This window comes from Dipodomys ordii, unplaced genomic scaffold, assembly GCF_000151885.1.
Source record: "Dipodomys ordii isolate 6190 unplaced genomic scaffold, Dord_2.0 Scaffold46, whole genome shotgun sequence".
Lineage (NCBI taxonomy): Eukaryota > Metazoa > Chordata > Mammalia > Rodentia > Heteromyidae > Dipodomys > Dipodomys ordii.
In genome coordinates, this window is record NW_012267262.1 from 4,965,501 (window position 1) to 4,984,627 (window position 19,127).

Sequence of the window (19,127 nt, forward strand, 5' to 3'; positions counted from 1 at the left end):
TTGGCCATCCTTCTTTCTTCTTCAGAGAAGTTTCTCTTTAAGTCTTTCGCCCACTTATTTATTGGGCAGTTGTTTCTTTGAGGATTTGTTGTTGGGGGGGTTAAGTTTCTTGTATATACATTTGTCTAATTGGGAGGGAAGGGGAATAACAAAATGCTGAAAAAAGCGGACACAGGATGACCCATTGCAACAATACCTACAAGACACCATATTGGAAATGAACTTTGCACCTTCATAGGGGGGAGGTGAGGGGAAGATGGATAGGGAAGGGATAGTGGAAGAACAACAAAGGAGGGAGTAACAATGCTTGACAAGAAATGTACTCATTACCTTACTCATATAACTGTACCGCTCTGTACAGCATCTTTAAAATAAAATAAAAAATTTAAATGTTGCATACTTAAAATGATATTTTTCTAGTTTCCTACTTTCACTGTTTATATATGTTTATTTATAATTAACTCTTAGTTGCACATGGTACACATGCAAATATTTTTAGTATCTGAGATAATTTTCTTATATTTTTCTAGTACATAGAATTAAAGCAAATACATTTATATTCTGAAAGCTTTATTTTTTCACTTAACATTAAGTACTTGTTGAGTTAGAGTCTATGAATGCATCATAGACGTTAACAACTCTGTGACATTTTATTCCATTAAGAATAAACAATACAGAGCTGGAGATATAGCTCAAACAATAAAACACCTTCCTAGCAATCTCTAAGCCCTGGGTCCAATGTATAATAAAAAACAAAAATAGGACTAGATGCTATACAATTGGTAAGACATTTTGGAAAGTTAATTATTAGAAAAGATGATCAAGATTTCTTTCCAAAAACATGTTCTATGTGAGACAGTTTTTGTTTTTTATTATTTTAAGTAGTTATATAAAGGAATTGTCATTTACCAAAACAGTATGAATCCATCGTTTCTTGACCAGCACTACCTCTTTCAACATTCTCACCCATCCCTCCCTTACATACCCCTTCCTTTATTTTATTAATGTTATAGGATAAACAGTAGATTCCTGACTGCATTCTCTGCCTTTTTTCCTCTTATTTATCTATTCCTATTCCTATGACTCCAACCCACCTCTTCTAATTTCCTGCTTCCTGATGTTTATTTTGTTGAAATTTAACCTTTTTTTAAGGAATTACACTATTGGAATTCTTCCTTGAATTTTCCATATTTAAGCTAATACTTTTGTATGTATTTTCATAATATGCAATGTATTTATTGGTAGGTTTATAAGCTGAATATATATATAGGGGGAACATAAAATCCATTTCTCTCTGGGGCTGGCTTACTTCACTTAACATTTAATTGTATCTTTGCATTTTTTGTTTTTGAAAATGGAACTATATAGTTCTTTCTAATGGATATTTGGGTATATACCCATAGTGTATATATGCCATATTTTCTTGATCCGTTCTTCCACTGCGGGGAATCTGAGCTGATTCTATACTTTGGCTATAATGAACAGTGCTACAATGAATATAATTGTGCTGGTGGTTTTACTGCATTCTGGTTTGTAATCAGTCATAAAAACCCAGGAGTTGAATGGAAAATTTTGATAAGGATGTTTGGGTAAGGATCCGCTAGCTGTGGAAATGAGACCCACAGATGCAATAAGGCAGGGAAGCACATTGTGTTATATGTCCACATAACTACTTGTTGAGGAAGTTCACTCTGAGAAATAGTGTTTTAGTTATGGAGTTTCATTTACTTAGCATGTGGTAAAACAAGTTGGAAAATTGATCTTGTCAGCAAAGAAAAACACAGCAAAAACATCAATGATCTCAGGAGAGAACAGCTTTTAGGATTTAAAGGTAAGTACACTAATATTGTTTACATCATATTTGTTAAAGAACATCTTGTTCTAGCAAGCTTCAAAATGAACAGTATTTAGCCTGGAGCTTTCCACACCACCTATCCTGAGCCTCATTAATTATAATATAATGCCATTGTGGTTTCATAACATGGTCGGGGTCCTCCTCGTGGAATTGTCATCAAAACCAGAGGAAGAGCAGCCACAGCCTCTCCTAATTTAGAGGCAGTTAATGGGGCTAGGTAATAAGAAAAAATAAGAAAACAGCTCATAGCAATCTATTGTCTTGGAAGGAAAAATCTACAATATATAGTTAAGGCACAAAACTCAAATGATATATTAGAAGCCATGATACAAGCATGTGGCTCAAAGGAAGCAAATGCAAAATAAGAGGTTCAGAATATGTTGAATCACATGATAGCAGACAAGGAGTTGTAAGAATTCAGTTTTTATTTAGAATTGATATTTCAAATTACTATTGTGATTGAATTTATTGTTTTCAGCATCAGAGTTTAACCATTACTCCAATTAGCAGATTTGTATACTCTAGCTACAGATAAACTAACCTTTTAGATATTTGGTATTTAAAAGAGACAATCTATTTTTTACGTACAAAACAAGCCTCCTATAGGAGATAAACACTGTAAAACAGTATTTCAAAGTCATGTGATGTTAGGTTCTTGGCTAAGTCTTCCCTTGAGTATTTCATTAGTCTTTCTCCACTCTCTCATTTTAGTATACAAACGGAAAAACATCTGGATTGTTCCACAAATAGGAAAACATCTGGATTGTTCCAGATGCCTTGACTTCCTAGTAGACTTCATGTTAGAAGAGTCAGTCAAGATTCTAGCAAATAGCCTACAGAAATATTTGATCTATTCTTTCCTATTCACTTTGGAGATAACTTCCTTTAGTGACATTGAAAATAATTTCAGTTGACTTTTCAATTTATTTATTGAAAAAAAATGTTGAGACACTTTTAACATACCAGGATTTGTACTAAATTCCAGTATGCATATTAGGTATGTTTTAAATCAATGTATTAAAGCAAGAGGATTGGGTGGGGAGGCGGGGGGGGGGGGGGGGGAGGATGGGAAGGGATGGGAAGGGGAAACAAAGGAGGAGGCTACAATGCTTGATAAGAAATGTGCTCATTATCTTGCCCATGTAATTGTAACCCCTCTGTACAGTATTTTCACAATAAAAAATGAATAAAAATTTTAAAAAATGAAAAAAAAGAATGCCGAAGTTGGCGTTTTGGGTAAAACAGTTAACTCTTACATACCATTGTTCAACTTCATTTCTTTTTGGCCAGCTTTCCTTTCTCACAGTCACTTTCAGATGTTATTTCATTTTAGACAATTTGACAATGCAAGAATAATGAGAAAAAATGCATGCTGGTCTTATTTCTAATTCATTTCAGTTGTTCATTTTTTTTGGCAATTTATAAAGTACCACAACTTGGCCATAGAAAGTGTTTTCTCATATTGGTATGTTTCCATGAAATCTATCTTGTAGGTAAATGTTTACCAGAATGTGCAACTTTTAGGGTGGATGTAAGTCAATTCTCCAGCAATAGAACATGAAAGGTTCCTAGAAGGGAAAGAGGAAAGCTGCATAACTCAGTAGTTTGTTTAGAGTTTGTTTTGTCAAACAGATGGGAACAGATGGTGTGGCTTCACTGAGCCCAGCATACACTAATAAAGATGAAGTGCATATTAATTAGCTTGGGTCTTGACCCAGAGACTATGCTGTCTCCTATCTTGTGTAGTTGGGCCCAGGACAACATCTCATGTTCTTAATAATTCTAATTCAGATCAGTTCAGTAGTTCCTGCCTCAGTTTCTCTGAACTACTACAAGAATATCTAGTTAGCTGTCCCAAAAGTTTCATGTCTTCAACTTTGGAAATTATCAAGTTACTTTAGTAGTGGAACCTGGCAAAAGTTTGCTTAGGTTTTCTGCTTGTTTGGGGGGTCTAAGCCAGAAATTCTCCTATGTTAAAATTTTTATTCCTCTTTTCTTGAATAAAATAGTAATACTAATGCCTGTTTCAGATATTTTGAAACTTACAGAATTAGTTCACATGCAAAATGTGTGGGCATTGTGATATAAAAACATGAATATTCTTGCATTGGACTAACTTCTATTACCAAATAACTTCCACAAGATATAAGTTCTCTAAGAAACAAAAGTCTGCCTCTCATTATATTGGGAAGAGAAGTATAGCATAAACTGAGAAACACAAGGAGCTGCATTGATATGAAAGCCATATTCACAAAGGGAAGCTCATGCCAACAGAATGACAATAAGTGTCTCAGAAGGACATCTACTTCATTGTGACCTACAATAGGTTTATTTTCCAGAAATTTTTCATGATTGAAATTGTATCACTTGAAGGCCAGTCATCGGTGTTAAGGTCTGTAATCCCAGCTACTCTGGAGGCAGAGATCAAGAACTTAATGATTAGAGGACATCTCAACAAATGATATCTACATGTTGGCCAATGTTTGTAAACCAGCTATGTGGATAGCACTGTAACTCCTCTGTATGTCACCTTTACAGGACAAACTCTGGGCAAAATTGTAAACCCGATCTGGAAAATAACTGAAGCACAAAATGAATGTATTGGTATTCAAATGATAACATGAAACATGTTAGTTTCTAAAAGTAGTCTGATAATGAATTAAATAATATGCTATCATGAGATTTACAGATTATCCAATTACACTTGAAAACTGATATATATATATATATATATATATAATTTGTGGTGAGAGAGTAAACACCATGAGAATAGAAATTGAAAATGATAAGCAGAACCATACTTAAAGTTGTTAAAGCCTCTCTCTGTGTGTCCCTTCTTTTTAGGAGTCACAGATGAAAGCCATGAAGGAGACTGTACAACTCTGTTTGTCATCTGTTTTCCGTGATCAACCACCTCCTTTGAGTCTAATCACATCAAATCCTTCTCAGATGTTACTGCCATCCAGAACAATTGCTTCTAAGATTCCAGATGCCAGAGTAAAAAGCAAGGTAACTTTAAATCATACTTTGAAGTATAATATCAACTAGTGTGCCATCTTCAAAATTTATTATAGATGACCACAAAGTAAACCCAAATAGGGTGTCAAATTGCAAAATTAGGAACCATGTGAATTATGCCAGTAAGTAAACTATTAATATTCCTTTGGAAACTTTTGGGAGGCATGCTTTCTATAGCAGAGATTATGGTACTGTTTATTAAAAAAAAGCTAATTATATATATATATATATCACATTTTTCTTGACCCATTTCATCCAGTAAGGGGTCTTGGGGGTTGATTCCACATCATATCTATGGTAAATAATGATGTAATGAACATATTTGTGCTTGTAGCTGTAGTGTGGCCTTGTTTGTGGTCATTTTGGTAAATGCCCAGGAGTGGGATTGCTGGCTTATAAAATTGGTCTTTATTTAATTTTTGATGAACTACCATACTGCTTTCCAGAGTGGTTGAACACATTTTGATTCCCACCAACAATATAGTAGTGTCTCTTTTGGCCACATACCTACTTGCATCTGTCATTATTAGTTTTCTTGATTAATGACCATTCTAACTGGGGTAAGACGGAATCTCAATGTTGTTTTCATTTGCATTTCTTTTATCACCAGAAATGTTGAACATTTCTTCATGTGTCTATTGGCCTTTCTTATTTCTTCTTTGGAGAAGTCTCTCTAAATCTTTATCCCACTTTTTTTTTTGGTCAGTCGTGGGGCTTGCACTGTCCCTGCTCTCTTCAGTTCAAGGCAAGTGCTCTACCACTTGAGCAAAGGCTCCCCTCCTGGTTTTCTAGTGGTTTATTGGAGATAAAAGTCTCATGGACTTTCCTGCCAGGGGTTGGCTTTGAACCACGATCCTCAGATCTCAGCCTCCTGAGTAGCTAGGATTACAGGCGTGAGCCACTAGCACCCAGATTTATCCCACTTAATGGATGGTTATTTCATTTGGGGTTTAGTGTTTTGGGTTCCAGATATATTTTAGATAAAATTCCCTTGTCTTATGTATAGCTAGTAAAGATCTTCACCCAATCTCTGGTTATTTATCCTGATATATATGTCCTTTGCCATGAAGAAACTCTGCAGTCCCATTTATTCAGCCTTTCTTTGAATTGTTGTGTTTCTGGGTCTTAGGAAGTTTTGACCTGTGCCATGAAACCCTATCCTTTCCTGTAATATTTTCAGGGTATCTGGTCTTATATTGAGGTCTTTGATCACTTAGAAAAATTAACTCTAACAAACAGAAGAAAGAGTTTTGTTTTGTTTTGTTGTTTTTGTACTGCTTGCAGTTATTTCTTTTTTTTTCTTCTTCCCCTTTTGATTTATTCCCTGTTGTCATTGGTTTGTTGTCCTTGCTGCTTAATCTGTTCTTTTTTTCTTCTTTATCTGATGATTTGGGAAGCGGAAGAGAATCACAGAAATGGTGAACTAATTTAACACTGATACTTACTAGAAACTATGTTGGAAATGAAATTTACAATTGGTGGGGAGGAAAGTCCTTGGGAAGTAGAAGAAATGTGGGAATGGGTAACACTGCTCAAAAATAAATCTACTCATTACCTAACTTACATAACTATAAATTCTCTGTACATCACTTTCACAATAAAAACTAAAAGAACATGTTATAAACAACAACATCAGAGATAAACAGTGAATTTAAGGGAAATATCTGTTAAGCGAAATAGTAGTTAAGGGAAATATCTTGTGTTACATTCTATTAAACCATCCAGATGTGATACTTTCTGCATCATGGGGTGGTATAATCATGATCACCAAAAAATTAAAATTCTTTATAAATTAAATCTAGAGCACTTAACACTCCTTGAACACTGGAGTCATGTGCATTTTAATCGTATTTTGTCTTTGTACTTATTATATTGGTTGGCAGGAATGTGAAAAAATTAAAGTTGACATTTTCATTTTCCCTTAGATTTTCCTTTCCTTTTGCTGAAAACTCTATGTTTTATGTTTCCAATAAAAGTACAAGGAACTGTGCAGTTTTATGCTTATCACAAGAATTTTTTTTAATTGGTAAACCACATAGCTACCTAAAACTCACCCACCTACCAGATTCCATTTTGAGCTTACCTAGGGTTCTTATAAGCTTTGCACTTTTATGGACCTGTGAAATTTGCCTTTGACCTGAAATATAATTATTTGAACCCATTATTAGAACTGCACTTTTATTTTATAAGAATAAGTCCTCATCCTGGCATTGAAATAAATACTTATTATTTTTCTTCACTTATCACAGAAAATGACAAGGAGACTTTAAACTAGCTGGGTTTGGAGATTGTTCATTTAAAAAAATAACAAAAATCCAATTGTTTAAAATGAAGTTCAGTAAATCTAAGTTAATGTACTACAGAAAACCCTATTTCAGAGATTAGCATTACAAGCCTATCTGGTGTTTCTGTTTCACCCATAGTTTTTATCTTTTATTGATAAATTTTATTGTGATAATACTGTACAGAGGGGTTACAAATACATGAGCAAGGTCATGAGTACATTTCTTGTCAAGGATTGTTGTCTCCTCCTTTGTTTCCCCTTAGCATTCCCTTCCCTTCCACAAATTATACCAACATCAAATACAATGAAAACAGTGGTTATACCATGGGGGAGGGACATACAAAGCAACAAAAAAATCATCTTATAAATATGTTAGAAACAATAGCAATAAAGAAAACCACCTGAGTCTTAATCTTGGGGTTCATTTTTCCTAACATCAACTTGTCTGACCTTTTCTGCTTGTCTCAGACATATACTAGTTATTGCAAATAAAGGAAACCATGGGACTTATGTTTCTTTGGGTCTGGCTTACTTCACTTCATATCATTTTTCCAAGTCTTTGCATTTCCTAAGACATGGGGCAATGTCATTCTTTCTGATGGAGGCATTGAATTCCATTGTGTATATATACCACATTTTCTTGATCCATTCATTTACTGAGAGGCATCTGGGTTGGTTCCATCTTAGCTATGGTAAATAACGCTGCAATAAACATAGTTGTACTGGTAGTGTTAGTATGGTCTTGTTTGTGATCATTTGGGTAAATGCCCAAAAGTGGGATTGCTGGGTCATAGGGGCTTCCATGTGGAGTCTTTTGAGGAATCTCCATACTATGCAAATCAAAACAACACTGAGATACTACCTCACCCCAGTTAGAATGGCTATAATCAAGAACTCCAGTAACAACAGATGCTGGAGGGGATGTGGACAGAAGGGAACCCTACTGCGTTGTTGGGAGTGTAAACTTGTTCAACCACTTTGGAAAGTAGTATGGAAGTTCATAGTCTTTATTTTTTAATAGTGGTAGGAATTGTGTTTTAGGTATGCTTGGAGCTTAATCTCTATGGAGAAAACTCACAGGTCATATTTTTAAAACCTGAATAGGTGTACAATAAGAAAAATAAACATTTCAGTCATGGAATAATTTTTCTCTATGTACACAAAATAATATTTATTGTGTGTGTGTGTGTCTCTGTGTGTGTGTGTATGTGTGTGTGTGTGTGTGTGATAGTGTTTGGTATTGGGGATCAAACCACAGCTCTTTCACATGGTAAGCAATTTCTCCACCACTAAGCTACAATGCCAGCCCAAATTAGGACATTTAACTGCTCATCTTCAGAAACGGTTAATTCTAACTACAGTGATCAGTGTGCCTGGATCAGAGTTGTGTGATAATCATGTCATCACACATCACGGCTGATCTCATAGGTTTATTGTGACATGAACAATGAAGATAGTATTTTTTTCTTATTTGCCTTTATATATGTCCAAGCTTGTACATTCTCATTTGTTTTTCATAAAGTCCAATTTATTGTGTTGTTGTTGATACCTGTAGATTATACTGTGGTATGAAGATTAGGCCTTGAGCTTATTAGACAAGCCATTCTGCCACTAATTTATATATCTATGTCTTGTCCAAATCCCCTTTAAATACTTATTTCGGTGAGTTTTTGTAAACCAAAATTGCAAAAAATATGTCTACATTAATATTGTTTGGTTTCTGTATGAAACATGATAGCGCAGCTTCCAAAGATGGTATTTTTATTTCTCTCGAGAGGTCTGTTTGTAAGATTATATTTTATTCCTGTGTATTTTTATTCCTTTGTATTTGTGTTTATGTAATGAAAACACATTTACGTTCATGAATTGTGTACATACACTTGTGTACATGTGATTTTATAAGCTCTAAGTTCACTACAGTTGGAGGAAGAAATTTTAATGGTTTACTGGAAAGTTTCAAAAAGTAATGTAAACATTTTGATTCCAATATTACATATTTGGTTTTTCATTCTACAGCATAGTATTATGACGTAAAGTTCATGTGTATCAGTTTTTTCTCATTGATTACATTTTATCTTTATCATTGCCTGCTTCTTTCTGATGTGAAGGATTTTTTTTCTTTTACCCACTTAGTAAAGATGAAGTTTTTTATAAGCAGTGCTTTGGCTGAATGTTGACTCCTCTTGTCTACTCTTGACCCTAGGTCATATCTCAGGGTAGTGATGTCTGCAGATTCCTCACTGCGCTTACCTCATCGATCTGCCTGACATTTGTCAGTACCCAGACAATGCTTCAGGAGGATTAATTTTAAATGACATTTACTGAGTGTCTCTCTTCCTACTAGACCTTTGCTTTATTTAGAAGAGAGAAAAATAGGTTATGAAGTTCTCATTAAAAGCTTTAATAGTCAGTCTGGGAAAGTGGCTTAATGGTAGAATTCTTGCACAGCATGCATGATGCCCTAAATTTTTTTTTTAAAAAAAGCTTTATAGTCAACCAATCTTTGCTTATCTGTTTGTGATAACTGTTATAGGTTCTGACGAGGATAATGTGGGATGGTAAGGGTGTATCCTTTTGCAACCATGTCATTCCAAGAAAGCAAGAAAAGTGCAGGGGGTGTTTGAAATAGAAAAAATATTCTATCCTTTTATTAATATTCAAATTTGTTATAAGAATTTAGGATTCCATATTTCAAACTGTTGGATTGAAGGTAATGAATTAGGAAAAATAGTTCTCTATGCACATAGGGGGAAGGATGTTCCTCCAAATTGTGAATAACCAAGATGATATTTGTAATGCCTTTGTTTAGATACCATGTGCTTATTTCCAGATGGAAAGGAGCAAACATGTACACCACAAAATATTTTTTGAATTTTGCAGAAAATGATCCTTAGTAAAGTAGAAATTAGCAAACTAGGACAATGGATTTATGATCCAGAAAATGAAATGTTGATTAAAAATATTAGCAATATAAAACTGGTTTGGCCTCACGATTAAATGAGATGCATAGAGAGAGAGAATCAAGGAATCCTCTGTGTCTGCATTTATTCACTAAGACAAGGAAGGCAAGAAGAGACTTTACAACAAAGTCAGATTTTAGAACAAAGTCTTATTAGATGGCTTTGAACTTGTTAATATTTGGATGTGCATCACAAAACCAAGTGCATATGTAGCTACCATAGGTGTTTGTTGATTTTGTTCTAATACCTTTAAGAAAGCATCCTGCAGCATATGTATTTAAATATATATGTATATATTCATGCAGAGAGGAAAAATGACAAGAGATTCAAAGCACATTAAACAAGAGAAACATCTTGAGCATGTTTATTTGTGATGTAAAATTTGTAGAATGTGTGGTACAATACCATAATTTCCACTTATTTGCTTAAATAATAGCCAATATTTTTAGAGCATATAATTCACTAATGTGTCATATATTAAAACTATCTCTAAAAGAGGTTTAGACTAATGTCTTCTACCTAAATAGTATATATACATGAATTTTAGGGAACAGAAACAAGAGGTTTGTTTTTCTTCTTCTTTGTTGTTGCTTTTGTTTTCATTTACTTTTTTCTTGTTTGTTTATTTATCTAACTTTGGGAGGGTAAGGAGATGTATAGACATAGTGGGATAAAGGGTGAACAAATCATCAGTGATACTCACTAGATAATACATTGAAAATTAACTATATAACTCCTAGGTGGGGAAGAGAGAGAAAAACTGGGAGAGAGCAAGGGAAGAGATAACGTTGTTCACTCTTTATCTGACTTACATAACTGCAGCCCCTCTGTACATACCTTGATAATGACAAAAAATACATTTTCAAATGTATGTAAGAAAAACAGAAAGTCAAAATATCACTCAAGAAACATTAGGACATAATTATCAATAGATTATCAACTGGGCAAAGATTTTTGGTTTACAAAAAAGTTCCATGGGAAAAGCAGAGCTTTATCAATAAAAGTTGCCAGGGGGAAAAACTAAATAAATAAATAAATTCAATTTCATATATAATATCACAATGACTTTTGGCAGTGAAAATGTTCTCTATAGGATAGAGGACACTTGGCTCTGCCAGCTCCTTTCTAGTACTGCTGTCTTTGACTTGTGGTGGACTCTGTAGTTAAATGTTATATACCCCAGTATAAAGTATGATGTGCAAGAGCACAAATGTGCCATTCAACAGAGTAAATGAAAAAACTGCCTTGTGCCAACTGTGAAATGCATATGAGACCTTGAGCAATTATACAGCAGCCTCTGATTATTTCCTTTTGAAAAGAAATTTACTATATCAAACAACATGCCTAATAAAATTATATCTTCTATATGTACAGCATAGGTACATTGGCTCCAAAGCCAAGTTCAATGTGATTGAATCTCTACTCTCTAATGCCTGTGGGAGAACTTTTTGAACTAACTTCTCAGTACAAATATGAAGGTGATAATATTACTTCCAGGATCTGTTAGGAAGAAAAATTGAATAGTATTAGTTTTATACTTATTTAATCCAGTGCAATATTGATTTATGGTCTCCTTGGGGGTGTATGTCAAAATATCTGAGCTGAAATTCCTAGTACAAACTAAGTCATTATTTCCTTTTCATCCTTAAGGTTTTTATTTCTGTCTCCTTCATAATATATAATATATTTGTATTATAGTACATGGAGACATTCATAAATACATTAGAGGCATATACTCAAGATTTTTTTCATTAATGAATTTAGGTTTATTATTTAAATGTAATTACTGATATGCTTAGAGCTTAAATCTGATATTTTATTTTGATTTTTAAAATAATATTTTTATTATCTTTAGTTGTACAGAGTTACTATCATATATCTATCTATCTATATATATATATACTGCATTTTCCCATTTCTTTCATTTTGGTTTAGGTTTTTCTATTGTTTTGCTTTTCTATACATTAGAATATACTTTAAAATATTATTTTACCTCCATTGTATAAAATTTATATCTTTGTACAGATTTTTTTCAATTTTTAGATTTGTAATAAGTTTTTAATTATGAAAATACTGTACAGAGGGGTTACAATCACATGAGCAAGGGAATGAGTACATTTCTTATCAAGCATTGTTGCATCCTCCATTGTTGCCTCCTCCTTTGTTTTTCCCATACCATCCCTTCCCTCCCACCTCCACAACTACTGTCCCCTCCCCACCTCACCCCACCCTGCCTAAATTGTAAAGTTTGTTTTTCGACAGAGCATCTTGTACATCTCATTGTTGCAATGGGTTGGTTAACCTGTATTTCAAGATTGTATAGTAAAATTTCAAACAAATTCACACCCATCTCTGCTTTGTCAAGTGGAAGTTTTGCCTTCAAAAATCACATTTAGATCATCCCAAAAGACAAAAGATTCTCTCCTGGGTTCTGGGAAAATCTCAGGAAATCTTTTTGTTTTTCAGAAGAAGTATTATTAAAAACAACATACAGCTCTAAGAACATTAAAAAACTTTGAATTTGATCACATAGAATTTCCCCTTTTTTACAGTTCTGTACTTTGTGCCATGAGAATATAGCACTCCTTTATTCCAGGTATGAAGCAACAAGTACTATCTTGAAAAAGTAAGGACAGCTACCTGGCATTGTGACCTCTGGTTTTCTAGAACTGTGACAAACTATTTTTTGTATTAATTGCTCTATTTCTGATATTTTCTTAAAACAGTGTAATTAGACTATGACATTAAAGTTCTAGTGTTCTATTGTGTGTCACAAACAAGTTCAAATTTACTAGTGGAAAAATTATTCTTGTAGAAAGATTCAGGATCCGATTTCTAGATACTTCAAGGTACTATGGATCATTTTGAATGATGGTTTATTTGCTCTATAATAGCTGACACCCTAGTTATGAATATTGTAGGAGTCTTTACTCATTTGTGAGAGCCTGGAATAACTCAAGAAGTAGATTGATCCCCTGGAGAGTAGAAGGTGAGAAGATTATTCTCTTTCCATGTGCCTTGAAATTCCTCACAGAATGGAAATATCTCAACTTAGCCGACTATTTCTATGGTTAACTTGTAAATGAAAAATAAAATTTCAGACAATAACATGACCTTTTACTGATTTTTTTTAAAGTGTAGAAATCTTTGGGTCATTTGCAATGGTTAAAATGTCCACAAACCTTTACATTTAAAAACACTATGAAATAAACTTTACAACTTTGCAGGTGGGGAGGGAGGAGTTGGGGAGGTGGTGAAGTAAGGAATGGTAGGGGAAAAACAAAGGAGGCGGTAACAATGCTCTGTAGGAAATGTACTCATTACCTTAGTCATGTAACAGTAACCCTTCTGTACAGTAGCTTTACAATAAAATATATATTAAACGAAGAAAAATAGTGTATCATTTCTTTAGGGTTATTGAAATGGCCAGAATTTTGTTGAGAAGTTTTGCATCGATGTTCATCAAAGAAATGGGTCTATAGTTCTCTTTCTTTGATGAGTCCCTGTCTGGTTTTGAAATGAGGGTTATGCTGGTTTCATAGAATGAGTTTGGTAGTGAACTTTCACTTTCAATTTCATTGAATAGTTTGAGGAAGGAATACTGATGTGATTTCTGCTTTGAAGGGCTTGTAGAATTCAGCTATGAATCCATCTGGTCCTAGGCTTTTCTTGGGTGCAAGGTCTCTTATTGCTGTTTCTATTTCAGTGCTTAATATGGATCTGTTTAGTTGGTTTAAAGTTTCTTCGTTTGGTTTGAACATATCAGTGGTTGCCAGAAATTATTCCATTTCTTCCAGATTCTTAAATTTGTTAGTATAAAGGTTTGAGAAGTATTCCCTTATAATGTTCTGAATCATGGTTGTTTCTGTGATGTTTCCATTCTCATCTCTGATTTTATTTGGGTTTCTTTCTTGCTTGCTTGCTTGCTTTCTTTCCTTTTTTTTTTTTTTTTGTTTTGTTTTTTGGTAGGATTTGCTAGAGGTCTGTCAATTTCTGGGCATTTACCCAAATGACTACAAATAAGACCGTACTAAAGCTACCAGCACAACTATGTTTATTGTGGTATTATCATCATAGCTGAGATATGGAACCAACTCAGATGCCCCTTAGTAGATGACTTGATCAAGAAAATGTGATATATATGTGTATATATATGTATATATATATATAATATATATATAATGCTTCCATCAGAAAGAATGATACTGCCCATAGGTCCCCTGGTTTCCCTTATTTGCAATAAATAGTATACATCTAAGATAATTTTAGGAGATGAGCAGAATAGTTCAATAGCTATGTACATATGACCATGTAAGATGATGGTAAGCAAAGTGAACTCAAGATTTGGACACAAGAGGTTTTTCTTTGTTGTTGCTCCTTTTAGTGTATTATGTGATTTCTTGTTTTTTTGTGTGTGTGTTCTTCCCCCTATGGTATATCCCATATTGTCAGTATATTTGATTTTGGTACCCTGGTATTTTATATATGTTTATGTGATTTAAGGAAGGGAAGGGAAACAACAGAATGTTGAGACAAAGGACAAAGGGGAACCAATGAAACAGTGATATTCACAAGATAGTATATTAGAAATAATCTGTACAACTTGAGGGGGGTGGAGAAGGGAAAGTGGGAGAAAAATTAGGGAAAAGATAAGTTTCACATAAAACGTACTTATTACCTTACTTATATAACTATGACCCCTCTGTATATCCCTTGTCGTAAAAAAATAGAAAAAAAATACTTTTTTGATATAGTGAAAAATACACAAAATTCCCAGTATCAATAAATCAAGCTTTAAGGAAAAACAAAACAAAAAGAAAAAGAAAAAAATAGCACACTGAATATTTTGGTGGAATAATTTGCAAGAATATGTGACAGTATTAATTCCTGACACCCCAAAAACTAACATTAGTGGAAATAGAAAACTATTACATTTATAAATTCTATGATAAGAAAATAACAGGGAAAGAATGAACATATATAACATCTGTTTTTGTAAAATTATAGTGACGTTCCTCCAGAATTAATTTTTTTTCTCTCTCCCATTTTTTCTCTTGGTAAATTATTTTATGGTATAATTTGTCTTTGTTTTTGTTTTGTATTAGAAGCTATCTAGTGTGATAAAGTGTTATATGTTGTTAATTATTTTAAATAAACTGGGTTGACTGAGCTGAGAGACTATAAGGGATAACAGTTTCTTTGGATAATTAATGTATCCCATTCAAACCAGGAAGGACACATCGAAGATGGGTTATATTAATAAGTGAAGGATTTAGAAGGACATAAGAGGGTGACTGCCATAGGACATTATTCAACATGTTTGTAGATATTTCAATGCAAATAGAAACAATTTTTATTTTATTTTCCTGTCATTTACCATGTATTTTGCTAATTCAAATGTAACATTTAGATCAGTGTGCTTATTGGAATTATCTATTGGAATTATTCTAGATCTGTGTATTACTTACTATGTTACCTAATTTTTGTATCTAATTTTTCCATTCTTTAAATATAAACACTCCTCATTTGCATTTTAACTAATTTACTTTTATTCAGAGAACTATTCAAGTGTATAAATTATCTTAAATATCATGTTTGAATACTTAACAGTCACATCTTAGGGAAAACATTTTATGAAAACATCTCATTATTTTTTGCAATTAAATAAATTTGGCATTCCTTTAACTAATAAGGAATGTGAAGTGTAGAGAAATTATACCCTTGCTACATATTAGCCAACTGGTAAATTTCAGACTTAAGCTTGGTTTTAAATCTCTGTTTGAACACTCTAGTTCCTGTATCCCATGCTGTGCTATACTGGCTCATCTGGCCAGACCACTTTGCATGGGAGAAGTGTAGATTGGGAGAAAAAAAATCAATTCCAGCAGATCTGTGTTATTTAGTCTTTCAATTTCAAAGAAATAAGCAGCTATTAACTGAAAGCAGATGGATACACTGTTAAAATTTAAACAGTCAATACTAAAATCCTTTGTATGTCAATGATTTGAGTTATTTGAAACTGTTCTAGCCACTAACATCTTGTGAAACACTGTAGAAGACCCAGATGACATCATTTTTCTTTTGTCTTAAATACATTCTTCATATCTTAATTGTCTTTCCATCACTGTCTGGATTTGTGCAAAAATATCTTAGATATATTAGATATCTAAAACATTTTAGATATTTTTAAATTAACTCATTACCTTTACTTACAGTTTTTTTCTTCTCTATGGGAAACTATTGTCTTCATAATTGTGCTATATTGCAACTACCAAAATAAACAGCACGCTGATTAGTATTAATATTGCATCTGTTTTCTGTTAGTTTAATGTTAACCTGAATCTTTTTTAAAACAAATAGTGCCTCCAACTATATCTTCATTTCATCCATCATATCATTTGCAGCACAAAGATTTCAAGTTTGGTAAAATTTCGTATGTCTATTTTTTGTCTTGCATATGTTTGCCTTTGCTATATTTATTAAAGCTTTACCTGGAGTGATGTCGGAAGATGATTTCCTAAAGCTCTACCTTAAGAGACATACATTTATCATTTACCTGTCAGTATATGATCCAATCTGGTTTTATTTTTGTTTATGATGTCAGGTAGTAAACCAACATCATTTTCTGCATGTAATAGCAGGTTGGTAAGCACTTTTAGAAAACCAAGTTTTGTTTCTTTTTCTGAATCTTTTTATCTTTTTACTCACTAGATTTTCAGATAAATTTTGGGATCATATTGTCAGTTTATAAGAATGAACTGCTTATGGTTTTTATTATTCAAAAATAGTAAAGTTGTAAGTATTTTACTTTCTTTTACAGTATTGAATTGCTTATTTCATCTAATACTTGATTTCATATTTAAATTGTTCTTCATGACATACAGAATTATACTTTAAAGAAAAAAATCTTTTTACCCATAGAATCTTTTACCCATAGAATTTAAGAAATATATTCATTTCTCTCTTCATTCTATTCATGTTTCCTTTGACTGATTGAATATATTTTCTAAGATACTATAGAAAGTGACACAATAATGACATTCCTGTAGCTGTCTCTTTAGAATATTGATTTCATTCTGTTTTCATTCTCCATATTATACTACAGTATTATAGAAAACAATAAAAATGCTATGAAATACTTATCTACTTCCAGGTCTTAGATGATGTACTTTCAGTTTTTTTCCCCAAAGGCATGTGAGTGTCTCAAGAAAATCTTTATTATCATGAGGTGTGATGCTTCTAATAGCTAATTTGTCCAAATCTTTTGTTATATAAAGCCTGGAAGGTACATAATACCCAGAAAAACAGACCTGAAGATATTTCTTGTTATTATGTACATGATTCTGTACAGTTGTTGTACTAAGTACCCACAACATTACCAAGTTTGGGGAATCTATTAAATTGAAATTTTTTAGCTTTTCTTTCTTCTTCTCTTTCAGAGAAATTAAGAGTATTTGTTAGTTCACTTGTATCCCAATTGCCTAAATATAGTTTTGAATATCATTCTTCTGCTTTTGTCAGTTGTTGACTTCCAAGTGTTTTATACTTACTTATTCGTTTTTTCCATGATTTGAGTTCATTTCAGTACCAATTTCTGTTGACTCTCTTATTTGTACCCTTATATTTATTTATTTTATTTTACTGAATTGTCTGTCTTGATGGTTTTAAGTTTCAGTCAGTTTACTCTTCATTTACCTTCTTTGTAATGTTGTGAATAGAGTTTTGAGGTTTTTTCCTTTTCTTCAGATTTTCTGTCTTTCTATGAAAGTTCATGGTGTCATGTTTTCTTAAACATGTTATCACAGTATATTACAATTTTTTCTTTATGATTTTTATAAAGAGACTTTAGTATAAACAGTACTTTCAAAAGATGTGTCTTACCTTTTTGTTTGGTAGGTATCTTGGTTTTTCTTCCAGTTGTACATTTTGGGAAGATGATACTTCAATAGTGCACTAGTATAAAAAAATGGTTGTGGTCACTTTAGCGATGGAAATACTAACAGTAAAATATGTGAGTACATTTTATGTTCTCTAGCAGTGGTGACATACTCTGGGCCTCAGCAGTACTTAAAAAGACTAACTTCTATAGCTATGAAAAGCAAGAAGGGCATGAAGTACAGCTGCAAACATGGACCCAATTGTCATGGCCTAACTCGCTCTGGATGTTTAAGCAAGAAACCTTAACTTCTGAAATGATTGCTTGGGCTGATTACAGAGTAGCTCCTCAGGATAATTATGCAGCTTGAACCATTACCTTGGCAGCTCTCCTGAATACATTGCTCTGTTCATCAGGGTGGCAGCTCCAGGTGATTGTTGGCTGAGGCATGGGATATTTCAGCCCAGGCCAATTACAGAGGCAACTTGAGGTGATTGTAGAGCTTGGCATGATTGGGGTGGCAACTCAGTTAACTACATAGCCAGGTGAGATTTTGATGATGGCTCAGGAGGCTGTGGGGATGGCTCAGTTTGACTATAGAGAAGACTAATGGAAAACATGACTTGCCCAACTACCAGGCTCAGTAGCGGAAGGATAGAAATTGAAGGATGCCCAATGTATGTCACATACACTGTTAGAACCTGGGATCAGGTGTTTGTGGAGAGAATGCAAATTTCTTCCCTAGAGAAGGGTATAGTACGAATTGTAGTAAGCTCCCCAAACTGGGTCAAAACTGATCCTTTCTTTACCTACAGTTGTCAGTTTCCATGATTAAATTGCTGGTGAGCCCAAAGGTAGATTCTGCTGAGATTTACCCATTCACCCATTTTTTTCCTATTCTTAAGGTAGTGTCCCCTGGACAGGAAACCAAGTTTTGTTTTGTTTCAGTAAGTACACCTTCTTCCGGTCTCTAGGTGACAGTTACAAGTCACATATCCTACAGCATTCCTATATGTCCCAAACTTTCTGTAGTACCTACAAGAAATAATTTATTTTTATTTGATTTCTTTCTTTGAAAGATAGGCACCAGGTGTTTCTATTGGATCATCTGTCATTGTTTATAATTTTAAGTAA

The 19,127-nt window shown here is 33.4% G+C and overlaps 1 protein-coding gene across 1 annotated transcript in view; it reads left to right on the plus strand.

Moving 5' to 3' along the window:
* The window catches only part of Luzp2 (leucine zipper protein 2), a 354,582-nt gene that overhangs the window by 300,691 nt on the left and 34,764 nt on the right, over positions 1-19,127 (plus strand). The window contains exon 9 of the mRNA XM_013019604.1: positions 4,700-4,864. Within this exon, the coding sequence (XP_012875058.1) occupies positions 4,700-4,864 (165 nt within the window). The remainder of the gene's footprint in view (positions 1-4,699; positions 4,865-19,127) is intronic.